This window comes from Amphiura filiformis, chromosome 3 (assembly GCF_039555335.1).
Source record: "Amphiura filiformis chromosome 3, Afil_fr2py, whole genome shotgun sequence".
Classification (NCBI taxonomy): domain Eukaryota; kingdom Metazoa; phylum Echinodermata; class Ophiuroidea; order Amphilepidida; family Amphiuridae; genus Amphiura; species Amphiura filiformis.
The window spans coordinates 53,382,499-53,400,222 of record NC_092630.1 but is presented as its reverse complement, the minus strand read 5'-3'; the positions used below and the strand labels follow the sequence as shown (position 1 = coordinate 53,400,222).

The 17,724-nt window shown below is 36.1% G+C and overlaps 1 protein-coding gene across 1 annotated transcript in view; it reads left to right on the top strand.

Annotated features, from left to right (window-relative positions):
- LOC140148721 (DENN domain-containing protein 3-like) overlaps positions 1-17,724 on the top strand; it is a 24,342-nt gene extending 6,618 nt beyond the window's left edge. Inside the window, exons 10-24 of the mRNA XM_072170765.1 lie at positions 614-765; positions 1,568-1,617; positions 2,037-2,173; positions 2,901-3,076; positions 3,806-3,904; positions 4,889-5,072; positions 5,775-5,908; positions 6,506-6,726; positions 7,595-7,745; positions 8,156-8,274; positions 8,873-9,024; positions 11,405-11,541; positions 12,814-12,932; positions 13,869-13,991; positions 14,503-17,724. Of these exons, the coding sequence (XP_072026866.1) occupies positions 614-765; positions 1,568-1,617; positions 2,037-2,173; positions 2,901-3,076; positions 3,806-3,904; positions 4,889-5,072; positions 5,775-5,908; positions 6,506-6,726; positions 7,595-7,745; positions 8,156-8,274; positions 8,873-9,024; positions 11,405-11,541; positions 12,814-12,932; positions 13,869-13,991; positions 14,503-14,694 (2,146 nt within the window). The 3' untranslated portion in view covers positions 14,695-17,724. The remainder of the gene's footprint in view (positions 1-613; positions 766-1,567; positions 1,618-2,036; positions 2,174-2,900; positions 3,077-3,805; positions 3,905-4,888; positions 5,073-5,774; positions 5,909-6,505; positions 6,727-7,594; positions 7,746-8,155; positions 8,275-8,872; positions 9,025-11,404; positions 11,542-12,813; positions 12,933-13,868; positions 13,992-14,502) is intronic.

Sequence of the window (17,724 nt, the reverse complement as noted above, 5' to 3'; positions counted from 1 at the left end):
CAAGGGCCTTTATTTTCATGAATCCAACCACAATCGCGAAATCAAAGACATAAGATGTTCAATAATGCATTGGGCTATTACATGTGGAATATATACATTGCCTATGGAAGACATGACCTTAATCTTCCACACAAGGTGTGTGAATTTCTAATGAGGTTACCTGAATAGTGACTCCATTTGAAATCTATACTCCCTGTGTAGGAGATTAAAGTCATATCTTTTATAGGGGTATATGTATTTCAACTGGAAGAGCCTAATAATGCATTGCATGTGTGGGGCAAGATTGAGCAACCACAAAATTAACAAATCACTAAATGTTCCTTTTACTTGAAAGCGAAAAAATATCTTTATTATTGTTGTATACAGTATACACTCATGAATCAGCAATACAGAATTAACAAATTTGTTAACATTCTCAATTTTAATGCAATTCAAAGCAAATTTGATTGTCATGTTAGATAATTATAATAATTAACTCCAAGATTCTTTTCTCCATTATTTGATACTTTCAGCAACAATTAATTCAATAAAATAGAATTATAAATAAAATTATCAATAAATAATAATTTACTTTTGCATATTAAGATTGGTAGTGTCTGTATGTTTTTTCTAGGTTACGTAAGACAAGCTCACTTGTGAGTAACCCAGCAGAACCAAAAGTGATGACAAGGAAAAGCTCTGTGAATGACTTGAGCAAATCACTGCCAAGCACACAGAAGAGTGTTAACTTCATGATGCCACCATTTAGGTTACCACTTTCTACACGTAAGTATACATTTGTGCATTTTGAGTGAAATGTCACATTGTAAAGTTAACATATAAACTGGATCTTAATATTGTATAATTGTTGGTAATTGTCAGGCCTAAAGGTGGTATATGGAGATAAAGTTGACATAAAAGCCATATTTAACATTTGCTGAGGAAGATGCCCTCAATGTTTTTCAAAATTCTTTTCAAAAGTCTTTTACATAATTATAAGGTACTTCATTACACTAACATACCCTGCAAAAATCAAGACTCTGGGTCGTGTAGTTTAGTCACAATCCGAGATTTTGAATAAAATGCAGGAACTGTCATTTTATTATTACGATGGAAATATTAGTCTAACACATACTCGATGTTCATAACACAGTATGTACATGTACATGGTGACACACATAAAGGATTGTGTCATAGCACAACTGAATGGAGTGACATGCATTGACGACATCGTCGCTGATAGTAAATTCCAATCTTAAAATTAAAAGGGGATATATCTGACAGTAGAAGCTAACATTTTATGGAAAAGAAATACTAATATTTTTTTTATGGAAATGTTATAACGTGGCTTTAAATCAAGATCATTTCTCCCATACTTTGTAGGCATTTTTGATTGCCTTCCAAAACATGTTTATAGCTTCAAACCAGGATTGGTAAGGCTTCAAGTGGGCCAGTATTAATTCCATGTAGGTCAGTATTATTATGTAATTTAAGCATTGTTTCAGCCAAATAAAGGACCATAGTGTGTAAGGTATTTGCTATTTATTTATAATACCCTCATATTTTGTCTTTTTGTGTTTGACTACAGCTCAGACATACTATGAAGAATGCATAGATCAACTTGGATACAATATACAGGTATTCTTGCTATATATTGATCAAAGATAAGTGCTAAATGGCTAAAGTGATTTAATTGCTTAAAAGTTAGGTAAATGGTAAAATATGTGGTCAAAATTATTTGAAGAGAAAAAACCCTTTGTACAATAAATTATTTAGTACCAGTCAATGCCATATTAGGACAACTCTGTTGAAGAAGAAGGTTTCCTTGGCAGCATTTGTTCTGGACCTAATGGAAAAACAGGATTATTACGTATATTACCCACTATAAATGAGTAACCCAGGAAAATGTGACCAATTTCAAAGTTTCCTATGTGAATGGAAGTCTAATTCTGATATGTATGTAAGCACAGCTTGTAAACACATATATTTAAAATAGCTTTTAAGATTTTAAGATTAAAAACATATTTCATAAGGCAATTTTCAATTTCTTCGTACAGAGCGTGAAGACGCCAACTGTGAAGGCATCTTACCTGTTCTTACGAGGTATGTTTAAGATTGGATGTGGTAGACCATTAGATGGACTGGATGATTTCCACAGTCTTCACACAACAGATCTATCAATATTCCCTTTCAGGTAAGTTGAATATGAACTTAACCCCTTGAGCACTACCTGCCGATCTAACATTACCTCTGATTGGTCAATTACATGATATCTTCATTTTAATCACCAATCAGAATGGAGTTTTGCAAATAATTCACCCCATTTTTTTGCGTGGTGAAATTATTCTAACAATGTTGCTGATTGGTCCAATTGATAATGAAAACTCCTTTTTGACCAATAGGCAGGTAGTTCTCATGAGGTTAAGTAATTCATTTAAGATTATAGATGTGTGTGTCAAGAAGGAGATTGAGTATGTAGTCACTGGTGCATGGGTAGGGAAAGAGATCAAGTAAGTGGTGTATGAGGGTGTGGTGTTATGTGGTGGGTGCCAGTAGGTGTGATCTTGTGGGAGTGATAGTTTATGAGTGGATGCGGGGTGCAGAGGTGTGTGTTGTGGGTAAATAGTTGAAAAAATAAATGTGTGGATGTTTTAACTATGTAAATTGCTCTTTTCTTTATGATTTTGCTGTATTTATATGTATTTTAATGTATTTATATATGTGTATTTTTGTAAAATTATTGCATTTCAGTTTTTATACTGCTATGACAATTGTGTAATAAACCTTTAATGAATGAATGAATGAACTTTATGTACTTCATTTTGACTACCTGGTATCATATTTAAGCTACACTAGAAGAGACACCAACTTGACATTTGTGTAACCATCTTATTTCAATTTATTTTTTCATGAACTTACAGGGCAGTTGAACAAGTCATCGATGCGCTTTCCATTCCAGACAAGGAACATCTTCATAAACAAGACTTCTACAAGAAGGCAGAAATACTGAGGAAGATAAGCCAACGTAGGAAACGACCGCAACTTTCACAGACACCTGTACTGCATCCAGAAGACTTACCACAAGAGGGAGTGATAGGTATGACATAATATGTAACATAGAAATGTAAACTAAGGAGGGAGTGATAGGTATGAAACTATATGTAATTGAGGGGAGTCAACCCATTTACTTCGGCAACATGATAATAATCCAATCAGAACATTAAGCACCCATCACAGCATTTACATTGACTCTGATTTGCTCAATTTACTCAATCATTGCAGATGTTGAGGAAATGCATTGCCTACCAAAATTAAATGTAAACCTTGTCTTATATGTAATACCCAGGAGGATTACATATACCGTATTTCGTCAAATAGTCGCCCCCCTCAAATAAACGCCCCACCCACCACTTTTTTCAACCAAGATGTTTCAAAAATCCCGATATTTCCATGCTATCTTGTGTAGTAAGCATACCAAGTTGCTCACATGGTCGATAATAGCAGCAATAAATGGCGAAAATCTGCATCGGAAACCTGGAAGTGAACCAAAAGTCAGTGTCAAAAGTTCATAGTTCATCATTTTAGCGTGACTTTTAAGCTTACCTAATGATTTTATTGGGAATTGTCGTGCTGAATATGTCCTCTAATAAACGCCCCCCCTTGGGAAAATGTAACGCCCAGGGCGTTTATTTGACTTAAATCTGTGAGGTTACAATAGTAGCCTTGTTACATGTATACTCAGAATACTATCTTGTAATATTTCATCTTCATTTACAGTATTGTTAGTACAGTAGTGATATATATTTTTGTTTTGTTTCCGTTCTAGAGCAAAGTGAATTTATCAAGCATATGCAATATACAGAGATTGCAATAGACCTGGATGTCATAGAAAGAGTGTTCAATGCCCTAACAGCAGCCCAAGGATGTGAGTATAGTATTCACATTTATGATGAAATCAAGTAAAATAATTTTCATCTTATAATTTCATATTTTCCAAAATACTGGAAACAATATGTTGAAAACACATCAAGTGTTGATCTACGATTCCTGAAAAGGGATCATTTATGTGCTAAGTTAAAAACAAAAATAGAAATACAGGAAAATCTAAAAACACTTTTTTGGTCATGTTCAAAATTCAGTTAGACCAACATCTATATATGAAGAGCTTTGTTTCAAACCCCTTACATCCACTTGCCCAATTTTGAGAACACAGCAAAAAATCATCAAAATAATCACTGGTATAAGGTGTTTTTCAACAAAAGCAGTTTTTGACGGGATGCACATCCTACCCAAGCATCCCGCCAAAAACTGCTTTTGTTACAAACCCCATGATATTAGTGATTTTCTTTCATTCTTCCTTTCATTTCTTTCGTCAACAAAGCACAAATTTAATTTAAAAGCACTCATTTTGAGGCATATATGCTTATAGATGGAATTCTATGGCATTGTTAGATGTTCCTATCAGCATTGCAGAGATGATTAGTTAGTCAATATTATATACCTTCCACCCCATGTGTAATACTAATTTCATTTGTGGAATGTGAGGTAATCAAGTCTACACTGATTACACTCAAAAAAATTAATGTGTGCATCTCTCCAAATTTCAATTGTGATGTGATCAAGCAAAACCAGTCGGAGGTCGAATATACTGATTTTCAGATACATCCAAACAAAGAAAATAATTTCTTTTGCTGTCTGTTGTTTTGGAAATACTTCAACTGTTCATATCTTTGGAACTAAATGTTCAATTTCAATGGGGTTTTCTGCAAAATGTAGCTTGGCAAATTGTTATCGGAAAATTGAATATGCCCGACTTCAAACTTATTTTGCTTGATCACACCACAATTTACTGACAAGGTAAATCTTCTGCATACTGGTAGACTTATTAATTCATTGCTTTATTTGACAGATTTGGACACAGAGACATTCATATATTTCCACGATGCTTGGAAAGAATCAGAAGCTGAAGCAGACGAAATCCCAACGTGTGTATTTGACCACCTCTTGAAAAATTGTGAGACCGTCCTCAAGTTGTCTTCCCTCATACGGTCCGATTTTGGGACAGGGCGTCTTGTACTCACTGACAAAGGTATGTAGTGCAAACTCCTTTGCTACTAGATTTGTAAATATGCTTATTCTATACCACAGTGATAATTTCATTTGAATGAATACAGTATTAGGAGATCGTATTTTCAACGACAACATGTGTGCGGGCAAATGATCAAAGCAATTGGGCTATTCCATTTGAAATCCACACTACCCCTGTGGAAGATTTTGGAAATATCTTCCACAGGGGGAGTATGTTTTTCAACTGTAATTGGTCAGGGTTAATCATTTTGAAACATATACTCCTCCTGTATTAAGGCTTTACCCATATCTTCACAACTGGAGTGAGTATTTCAAATGGAAGTTACCCAATTGTCTATTTTATTCAAAACTCATACACCCTCTGTGGAGACTTTAGCTAAATCTTCCAAAGGGGTAGTGTGGATTTTAACTGGAATAGCCCAATTTGAAGACAGGTGAAATACCAACCAATCAGGTGTGAGTTTGATTTGCTAGCTTGTATGTGTGTTGGTCACTCAGTGTACATGCATGTTTGTCATGCTATATTCATTCAAATGACATTCTTACTCAAATCATTGCCTCTAATCCAAAGCTGTGCATATCTAAAGTGGAACTATGCCTGAACTCCTCACTATTTTCTCAATTTCCCAATAAACCCATGAATCAGCTATTGAGCTTATAATTCTGCCTCATGTAACAATAACCCATTATCTATGATTTGATCCTAGACTGTTCTTCCTTATTGAAGGAAGTAATGAATACAAAGAAGTGATACTACTCAGGAATATTGACAAGTTGGAGAAATTTGACAGTATCTACCTTGTGCTTCAAAGTGCTCCTGCACTAAGGATATTCAGTAAAAGTAAGCATTGTAGTACCTTTTGTTTTTATACCAATATAATGTTGTCTGCTTCACATACTGTCATATCTCAAAAGGCTGCCTTTTGTGAATTTTTTATTGTTATTGTCATCCAATTGTGATGAGATGTACTCATACTGTAAAATTAAATAAATATATTAATTTTGAGGTATTATCACCATATTACAATACCCTGTCCATTCTTGAAAGAAAGAAGAATGCTAAAATATAAAATAACGGTATGAAATACAACAATGATAATAAAAATCCCACAAGGCAGCCTTTTGAGATATGACAGTATGTGATGCAGACGATGATGTGAATTATCAAATGCTTCAAGCTGAATATATTGTGCTTCAAATTCTGACAAAGTGAGTCGCGACAAATTCAGAAAAAATGCTTCAAATTATGACAAACAGTCAATGCTAGAACTTACGAGAAAAATGTAACAAAAATTGAATTTAATGTTGCAAAATATGTATAACAAACTTAAATAAATGAAAAAGAGTTGAAGGGCTGAAGTTACAAAATTTAAGGACATATACAATTTCCCACAATTCTTCACAATTCAACTATTTAGCCCCGTTGTTTTCTTTTTAGGAGAAAGTGATCCCCCATTTGTAGCCAACTTGAAGGCAGAACGTAATTGCTGGTTCACATTGATCACTGAGATGTGGGCAGGCAGGAACATATCAGATGCACAGAAGGATCCTCAGGTGGTCCAACAAGCAGCAAGGAATGTACTGCTATTAGATGCTGTTATTAGGAGTGCTGAGAATCCTGGAGCTACACATGCTAGACACCTAGATGCTGCAGCTTGGGTAAGGAATCTATATTATTGTTGTGGCCAGAATTTAAGCCACTTTGATAATAGTGTGTGGTATTTGTATGTTTTAAATTTGATACTGATTTTAGTAATTTGTGATGTGATCAAGCAAAATCAGTCGGAATTCGGAAATATTACATTTTCAGTTTCTTATAGGATAGCAAAAGCATTTACAAAGCGGCATTTTGCAGAAAACCCCATTAAAATTGAACAACCAGTTCCAAAGATATGAGCAATTAAAGAGTGTTCAAAACAGCAGGAAACAAAAAGAAATATTGCCTTTGTTTGGCTTTATCTCGAAATCAATATTTCCAAGTTCCGACTGATTTTGCTTGATCGCATCACATTTGTGAAAATCAATGTACTGAAAAGCAATGTATTTACTTGGTCACATCACATTTAATTACTTAAACATAAAGCTTGATCAGTTTCAGATTAATTAGCCATTTACTGATACATCTTTGAAAAGACATTTTGAATTTTTTGTTTGTTGCAGTTTTGCCATTTACTTAATGGACAATCAACAAACATTTTAAACAGGGCTGTCAACTTTTTGGAATTGCTTGGCGTGAGACACTGTCGAACAGATGCGTGCCGGGGCGAAATTATTATTTGCCGACTACAATGTTCATTTTGACCCATGATTATTTGAGCTACGTCGCTCAAGAATCTAAAAAGGGGGTAGGGACAACATATTATTTTTAAGATGCGTGAGATTTTACTAAATAATGAGATTTAGTACCTAGGCGTGAGATTATACTACCTTGGCGTGAGAAATAAACCAAATGTGTGAAACTCACGCCCAATGCGTGAGAGTTGATAGCCCTGATTTTAAAGCCATCCCTTGAATTTCTCCATTGCAGCAACTATGCCACTTCACTAGACTAAAGAGTGAAGGAATGGCTAAAGTGACACCAGAGACAAGCAGTGTACTTGTACACAAATTCAACCCATCAAGTAATGAGGCCCAGAGGACAACAGTGGAAGCAATGATCTACACACCAGGAAAGATAGGTAATAATTGTGAGCCAACTGTGTAACACGGTTCATCTATCAGTGATATGGTTAACAAGTAATCAGATGTGAGAGTTTGGTATCACAGTAGCAATGGTGGGTTGACCATAGTGCTAAACATGGGATAATTCTGAGTCCAATAATCTCTTAGGTCATAACTCTATTATTTACTACTGTTTATTTATAAAGGCTATTACCAGGCAACTATAGGCATATTTCGCTTATCAGTGGGAGGAAAAGAATCCAGTGCATTTAATTTGTAACAAGTATTTTTAATATGTCAGTTTGCTCTAGCCCCCGAAACGTCAAGTATTTTTCATGTGAATTTTGTAATGGGATCACCCACTTTGCTTTTAATCATATCATACAATCGGCCATAGTAATGTCTTATCATTACCTTTTTTTTGCAGGATCAGATGATGACAACCACCCTAGGTTATGGTGTGCCATGGGGTCAGGCAGGGTCAAAGTGTTCAATGGGAGCAACTTTGTACTGGAAGCTGAAATTGATGAAGCCAAAGATAGAGTGGTAAGGTTGTTTTTTTATTATGCTACCTGTGTCTAGAGTTGTAACAAGGAAATATTGATTGTCTTTTAAGGCATTTGCTCAGGGGGTTGTTTGGGGACTTATCAAGCCCCAAGGTTGTTTAAATGGTGCTTTGATGATTCTACTATATATACAGGCATTGTTTCAATAATTTTCACTTATCTGCTGATGTAAATTTCTTATATTCCTAACTTGATGGAGTGCATTTAAAGATTTAGAGGCCTTGGAGAAGTATTAGTTTAGTATCACAATATTTGCCCAAGTCTACATCATATTCTTGCATTGCTTCATTGTATTTGCTGACAGACACCAATTTGGCGGCGGAAAAAAACTGTTCCACGGGCGCAATTGACCCAGATTTTAAGAAATTGACAAATTTAAAAGGTCTGTCCGCCAGTAGAACAGGGGTTTTTATCCATCACCTTACAGGAAAATATTTTTTTAGCTCCATAATCTGGGATGTAGAGGAGTATCCATTCAGTACTGTAAAAATATACAGGTGAAGTATATCAACTAGATTTGAAAAAGAAAAAACTATGATGACCAGATTTTGATACTGGTATTTTGTTATCCATTGCAGTGTTGTCTTCAGCTTGTCCGTGGTGACCAGGTGTGGGCCGGATCATTCGATACTACAATATACATCATAGATGTAGTCTCTTACACAGCCAACAAACAGCTGGTAGAACATGATGACATTGTCTCTGATATTACAACTGATGAAGATTCTAGGTAAAAGAAACAGTTTGGGTTATATCACTGTGAAATTTTTACACTGAAAATCACTCTGAAAACAGTGCTGCCAAAACTTTTCAGTGGCAAGGCGTGGCACATTGGCTTGCCAGGCCGTGGTAAAGGAGTCTCAAGTAGCCCAATTTTTAAGCTTCCAAAAAAGCGCCCAACTCCTGCATTTAGAATGTAGATCACCCAATTGGGCGGAAATAAAGCACTTGACTTAAAAACTTCTGGTAGTTAATGGGAAGCTGCGGACTGATCAATAAATGGTCACAAAACCCTTTGTAATTGAAATTCAGAGCATCAGAGACTCAAAACCTTTATTAATCGGCTATATTGAAAGGAAAATACATCAAACTACTGCAACAACCAATTTTAGGCAAGTAGAGGCAAGGTTTTTTGAGTAGCGGCAAGTGATTACCAAGTAGCCCAATTTTGTGCCTAAGGTACAGCGTTGGCGTCATTCACTGAAAATGACAGAGTATCACAGAAAATCATCTGAACAAAAGAAAATGTATTTCAGTGTATTTTTCAGTGGTATATCAAGTGGCTGTTGTCTGCTATAGTGAGCAATGATCCAGGGCACTAATTTCCACAACAATAGAACAGACCAGCTCATTTCAGTGTGGTTAAATCCATTTCAGTGGGATTAATGAATGCCCAATGATTTTCAGAGGTATTGCAGTATTTTAGTGTGATTGGACAATGGTTATTTGCACAGAGAATAACAAAAGAATTTCAGTGTTATTTTCAGTAGTGCTGTTTATTGTTTTAAATGTGCTGCGTTCATTTCAGATATCAGTGTGATTTTCAGTGTAAAAATTTCATAGTGTCTTGAATTTAAATAATAAAAACATAGATTTTTTGATTTAAGTATCTTCTTTTGTGCCGTAGACAATAAGCAGGTGACTCCAGGTCCAATATTTGCCCTGTTCAGTGATGATGCAATACACTATCCACTACAGGTATCCACTATGTGGCTCTGTTAGACACACACAAAGTTCCGGATCCAGTCAAATTTAGTGCTTGCATACTAAACCACACCTGCTGTACAATGTACAAGAATTAATTTGTTGGTTGAATGTCTTTTTAAGGCAGTGTTGGTAGTGATGGCTTGGTGTGATAGGGCCATAATGATGTGATTAACTACATTACAAGATTCCTGTTGTGGCTGCCTGCACAGGTACATGTCACTGGGGTATCCGACTGGTACACACAAAGTAGACACAGTACCATTGCAGCTACTGCACAGGACCCACCAGCAGGGGTACTGCACTGATACTATACTGGTACTGGACAGTACAAGTCAAGTACCTTGGCGAAAGTGTACCTGTGCAGGCGGACCAATTGAAATCTTGTAGTGTATTATAGCTTCAATGAGTAATATGTTTACACAGATATACATTGTGAGGGTTTAGAGCAATAGCTGCCAGGTGTCATATGTGTACAATATAGAATGCAGAAATTGTCAAATGTCTATAGGGCAGCTATTGCATACAAGGCCATCATATAATAACAGGGCTGTGACACTCGTATTCAAACCCTGTATAAAAATTGAAGTCACTTTACGGCAACTTAATTGACACATCGGCAGTTTGAGTGACAGTTGCTAGGCTTTTTCAGTACACCTAGTAACGTCCTGGTAACGCTCAGGCACCTTAGCCTAAAATTTACAAGACGTTCGCACAACAACGTTGTGCGTATTTCTGCCACGGTGGAACAGACTTATCCTATATTCAATTGACAAGTTCGTATTTGATTGACAGTTGCTGGGCATTTTCAGTACACCAAATTTATCCAAGATGGCGCCCATCGACTGCCAATTTTTCGGACCCTTTCCAGCCAAAATACAGCTTATTTAGCAAGTCTCGTCATGGGGTCCTCGGTTATAATATTTTCCTAGCATATTGAGCTAACTGCTCAGCTATTTGGTTTTTCACGATATTATAGTAATAGAAAGATTCGACCAAATGTTCGCCGTTTTTCGCCATTTAATTTTTTTGGAAACGATGACGTAAACATTGCATCATCTCTTCCACAGGTTACACTCCTACTACGTGCCGGGCCCAGCTAGGCCATCACATGCATGAAGGCGCATAGGCTGAATGAATGACTTCATTTGCGCAAACGAGTGGCTTATCCTATAGTATATTAGTACTCGAGAATCCTTGATAATAACACCTCCATTTGGGATGGAACAGGAGACATTGGTTTGAAATATTGGGAATAAGTGATATAAAGGGGAGTTTTTTGTAAGTAACATTATCCCATGGAAGGAAGAATAAACAAATATGTTTGATGAGACATGTGTACAACAATTTCTGTGCAACCATTGGTGTATTTGAGCTCTTTATTCCGTTCTTTTTTCCCACTACAGTATGGCATATACAGCCAGTCTGAATGGTCAAGTCAATGTCTGGGACACTCAATCACTGGTACTAAAAAATACCATAAACCTGGACAACACTGATAAGCTTGTGTCTATCAAGTACTACAAAGGAAACATATGGTGCTGTAAGTAGTCCAACAAAATGGGCTATTCCATTTAAAATCCACACTACCCCTGTGGAAGATTTAGCTAGTCTTCCCACAGAGGGAGTATAAGTTGTGAATAGAATAGGCAATTGGGTAACTTCCATTTGAAATACTCACTTGTGGAAGATATATGTCAAGCCATAATGTCAATGATTAACTCTGACCAATTACATTCGAAAAACATACTCCCCCTGTGGAAAATCGTAGTGTGGATTTCAACTGGAATAGCCCAATCCAACATCAGTGCAAATGAGATTTTTATACTACTGGATACTTCTGGCTACATAATGTTTATGTACCAAAAATTTCTTGCAAATTTGAATTTCGTTCTGGTATACCAGAACGAAATTATAACAGTGGCCTATGGAGCAGTAAATCATGCATAACTCGCAAACACAAAATCGCAATCAGCTGAAATTTTGGAAATAAGCTTTTTTCGTGGGTATCTACTGAAAAATGTCATAAAAAGAGGATGCTAGGATCACGAAATCCTCCTTTAATGTGTTGACCATACATATTTTCTCTTTTTTCCGTGTCTTTGGTATTAATACAACTAAAAAGTACTGCAATATCCTTGTCCAAAAATAAAAGTTAAACATGTTTCAATATTCAAGGTGAGATATTGGTCCAAACTCACCAGGAACCTGATTGGTTGGTCTGGCAAAAGTAAGAGAACAAACACATGTACTAGTTGGAGGAAGGGGGAAATCATTAACTAATCGGAGCAATGCACTCAACCACTTATTATTTAACCTGAGCACTATCTGCCGATCTAACGGCAGATCTGCCAATCTAATTTTTTTACGTGGTGAAATGATTCTAACAATGTTGCTGATTGGTCCAATTGATAATGAAAACTTCTCATGGAGTTAATACCCAGATGACATGGACAGTATTAGCAGGACACTATGTGGGAAAATAATTAGAGTTGCCTAACTTGCCTTACATCAAAGAACATAAGAAATGTTGACTCTATTGACAGAACTCATAATAATTCCTGTCTGTACTCATCTTCCAATTTTTTCTTGTTTTTTCCTGGTTTTTTTTCCTGTTTTTTGTTCCAATTTTTCCTGTATTTTGACCCAAAATTTGAGCAGGAATGAGGCAGAATCCTGACAGAAAGGTTTTGTTAAGGAAAGCAGGAAAAAATTCCTGCTCTCATTTTTTTACATTATGAGTACTAAAAAAAAGTAAACACTTCAAGAGTTTTGTTGTGATATTTGTACATCTATTTTAATCATTTCATATCAGGTACTAAGGATGACATTCGGCTTGTTGATTTGGAGGGTGAAGAATTACGAAGATTGCAGCATATAGACGCGCAAGGTGTACCACAGCTGATTGAAGCATTCATCATAGCACATGATATGGTGAGTGTAATCCATATGCATATCACATGTAAACCACATGGATATCACATGTAAACCACATGCATATCACATGTAAACCACATGCATATCACATGTAAACCACATGGATATCACATGTAAACCACATGCATATCACACACTAAGATTATTTTTGACATTTTTGTGGCATGATCTTATTCAATCAGACCAAAGTCAGCAATAATGCAAATGAAATATACTCTGAAAATAGGGAGCAAAAATGCAATAAAAACACAAGAAAATGAACATCAAGTCGATTTAAATTAAAATCTAGTCAACTGGACTTACTATTTATTGACTGGTGACGTTTCACATCCTATCCTGGATGCTTCCTCAAACATTGGTGACCTGTGACGGGGTCACAGAACTGAGACGTAGAGGGATCTTTTGGATAGCAGAACTGTAGGCCCCCGCCAAGTTGTGGCGCAGACCTCCTCCTCTGTTCAGAGATGGCTCCTCCCGCTTCACATACACAGCCTCTTTCACACCTCTTTCAAACCACCGTGATTCTCTGTCCAATATGACAACGTCCTTGTTATCGAAAATGAACACATAAAATGTTTAGGCCCTATATCTTTACAACCAAGTTTGCCAGGGATGTGGGCATTTCAACATTAGCAAGTGTACAGTGTAGATACAGTGTAGTAAATTAGAAGTGGTATGTTATAACTCAGTAGTAAAAATATGTTGTATATGAAATGGGTTAAAACCTTCCAGCATCAACCTCTCAGCAGGCATATATTATTTTGCCCAATTAACATCTCAACAAGTAATACTTGTTTATAGCCCCTCATTTTAACAGGTGTATGTTGAAACTCTAATAAACATGCTTCAAATGGTAGACTTGTGTAAGAATAAATGTTTCTTTCTCTTTTTCTATTTCAATCATTGTGTTTTTTCTGTCTCTCTTGTACTTAGGTATGGACAGGTTGCGGACGTCAGGGAGTCGTAGCGTGTTGGGATGTGAACACTTTATCCAAGAAGAAAGAAATGAAAGTCAATTGCAGGGGAATTAGTAGACTAGTAGAGGTCAAAGGCAGAGTAAGTTATCCATTGCAAACAAAGTTACAAACAAACAACACATACATAAGTTTATTATAGTAACAGTGATTCTTGTGAAGTGCAGCTTAAAGGCCCAAAATTGGAAATGCTTATTTCCCAAGAAAACAGAAGGTCAGACCATGGCCAGACAGTAACATGAGTAGGTTTATTTCACCTTCAAGGCATGGATACTCTTGCAAATATGGGCATTCTTTAACACCCAATACATCTGTTATTTCTATATAGCTGTGGGTTTATATATATTATCTAAATCTTGATGGTCAAGTAGAACTTCAAAATACCATGTAAACTATTACAAGGATGAGTATTAATAAGTTTGGGGCGATAGGGTGATTTTCCAGCCCCAAAACAACATAGAATATTATGTGCTTTGATCTTAGGTCTGAAAATTAACTGAGTACTTACTATCAATGTTTGTGTTACTTTTTTGTTTGATCTAATGCTCTGATAGCTAACCAATAATGATAATTCATCATTGTTTCATCAACAGATTTGGGCTGGTAGCAAACAGGGCAAGATCCATCGGTTTGACTGCAAAACAGGCAAATATATGAACGAGCTATCAGCGCATGATGATGCTGTGAGGGCGCTGTGCAAGGCTGAAGATCGCTACGTTATCACAGGAGCTGGTAGTCGTGATGGCAAAGTGGCTGTTTGGAGAGCTGGTGCAATGAGATTTTAAAACTTCATCAGGTCTGGTTGAATGAGGCCAAAATCAAAACTGCTAAAACAAAAAACGTAAATGTGAAATTAAAAAAGAACAAAAAAGTTCTTCTTGTTCCTAACTTCTTGAAATGAGAAGACAAAGGTGGTATTTTTAAGTTTTGGGAAAGGCTGTGTGTGCTCGCAAATCTATTTAGTTCCAGCACCACGGTTACGATGCAGCTGTTTATTTCCACGAGCATGGTTATTCAGTTGCCCACCTATTCCAGCCACATTGTCTACCAATCTGTTAGATGCAATAATATTGCAAATGGTCCCTGCTGACACAGACATTGTCTGTACATAATTTAAACAACTTTTGTAAATTTGTATATTGCTCAAATGTATCTTCCAAAAATAATTTAACAAACTAAAATGTTATAACCATGACAATGTAATTTAATTTTGTATTATCGCTTGCTTCATATAATGTAGTCTTTCATCTAAACAGACTGCAATATATTAGATGTATATATAAGTAAAATGTGCAATAGAAAATAAATGAAATACACAAAAACTGCAATATCAGATTGATCAGCAGAGAGTAAGATTTACACCATAAGCCCATACAATATTCCGTTGGAAGATTTTGCTTAACTATGCAGTAAATGAATGTGCCTGCCAAATATTTGTAAGCCTTTATGTGTGTAAAACACACAACCACTCAAATGGTCTATTACAGTTGAAATCCATATACCCCCTGGTAGACATGACCTTAATCTCCTGCACAGTGTGGATTTCAAATGGGTTACCTGGATGGGTGATTCCATTTGAAATTTACACCCCCTATGTGGGAGATTAAGATCGCATGTTCCATAGTGGCTGTATGGATGTCTACTGCAATAGCCCTTTGGGTTCATTTCTTAGAATGTAGTTGCTTTTGTGGCATTATTGTGAATACTCATAAATGCTAAAGTGGGTGACACTTTTTTCAACTGGTCCGCTGTTTCAGCTTGGCCCAGTTACTGTGTTTTTACAACTTGCCCATCAGCATATCAACTTGCCATTACATTTTCTATCTAAATCATGTTTCTCATAAATACATCTAATGGTAATGGCAAACACCAAAGGGTCAGGAATTTCACTCACTGTTTTCCCTCAAGAGTATTTGTCTTTGGAGTCAAATTCCCAAGAGTCAAACTTAATTTCCAAGAGTCAAATCCAAATTCTCAAGAGTCAAATTGTTGTGAATGTCTGTGCCTAAAACAATGGCAATGTGTAATCAAAACCAATTACTGCACCCTCATCACCCTTGCTTTGTTTTCCATATTTGGCATGCATCTGTACCATAGTGGCGAGGTATGTCACTACATGTCTGTCTCAGGCATGAACATTTTCAGTTTTAAAACTGAATTCATTTTTTTGTGTCAAAATTTCTGCAACTTTATTTAATTTCAGTCTGTTTTTGGTACTTTTTGCCCAATTTCACACATAACACATTTTCAGTTTTTTTAGGAAAGTGCAACCTCATGCCTGCTGTCTTTTTGAGTATGTCATTTGTTGCTGACCGAGCACAAAAAATCTTGACAAAAATTGGCATCAGAAATCCCTTTTTCAATGATTTATGTGATATGTGATGAAAAATTGCTCAAAAGCAAAAGGAGCGCCATCTGGAATAATTTTGGGGCTGTTTTTTTTTCCCTGAGCCCTGCTGTACACCTCAATTTATTTCCATTCCATTAGCATGTAATATGTCTTGCAAGCATAAAATTACTGAATGACCCTTGAAGGGTTTGCACAGTCCTTTTTCAAAACAGTAACCAAATTCATGTTAATGAAAGAAAGTTGTATGGACCATTTTGGTAATTTTACATGATAAGCATTTTTGTGTTTCAAATATTTTAAGTATTTAATAAAAAACTTGCTATTTGCCTGGTATATTTTTACAATACATCAGAAACTAAATTGAGACAAAGTGGAATATATAACTTTGCACTCAATGGACAAACTGGTCTGGCTAGGTCCACGTCCTTCAGGATATTTTGAGTTACTATATGTAAAATATCTAATTCTCGATCATGAGAGGATGTTTTTTCTACATCAGTGTACTTTTTGTGGAGTAGCGCGATCACACAAACTACATGACCAAACCTTTACCTTGCCTAGCGATGACTGTGTTCAAAAACATGGTCAATTCTCAAAAGCTGTGTTTGCGCCGTAATGTCTGTGCATACCCAAGTTAGCTCTCTCATGATTCTACCACCATACTCGTATCGTATGGCATATACACTTGACATTGGTTCGCCTCAAGTTTGGCATGACGTAGACCTGTGCCCTATTTCGCTGCTCATAATACCTTCACATATAGTTAATCATGCAGAGTGTACACACGCTTATTGCGCAACCACAAAAAGGTATTTATGTCACTACCAAACTTGAGGTTCGCAATACAAGTACCTTGTTGGTCCCAGTCACTTTTATGGTGTTTGCAGTGTTTTGTTGTGCCTAGGAAGAAGGGCAGTCATTTCAGGTAGCAGTGGGTACAAATTATTTAAACCAATAGTCAAGTTTATGCTAAAACAAAGTCACTGAACTTCCCTTTACATGCTATTTTCACATGTATTTATAATTTCATATGTGACACAATCTGGTCCATGGAGGCTAAAGGCAGCAATAAAGGCAAAAATATGGAGTAAAAAAACAGTAAAATACATAAGAAAATAGACATCAAAAAATTCATTACTTTAGGACAAAGTATGCTAGACCTTTGCTGTTTTCAGTATGACGTGCCATGTCAAAAGGAGACACTTTTGGGCAGGTTATCAATTTTGAGGTTTTTACATATCTTAAATATAGAGATATTTTGCTCCACAAACGCCATTTTGCCCAATGAAATCGGATATTCCTAAGTGAAGATATTGAGTTCGTAACTTATGGTATTATAAAATTGGAAATTGAGATATCGGCCTATAAAAATATTATTGACAATGTTAAGAGTAGGAATTACCTTGACAAATGTCTCAAAAAATACAAGATGCCAGTTATATTCCAGTCTGAAACTATCAGACAA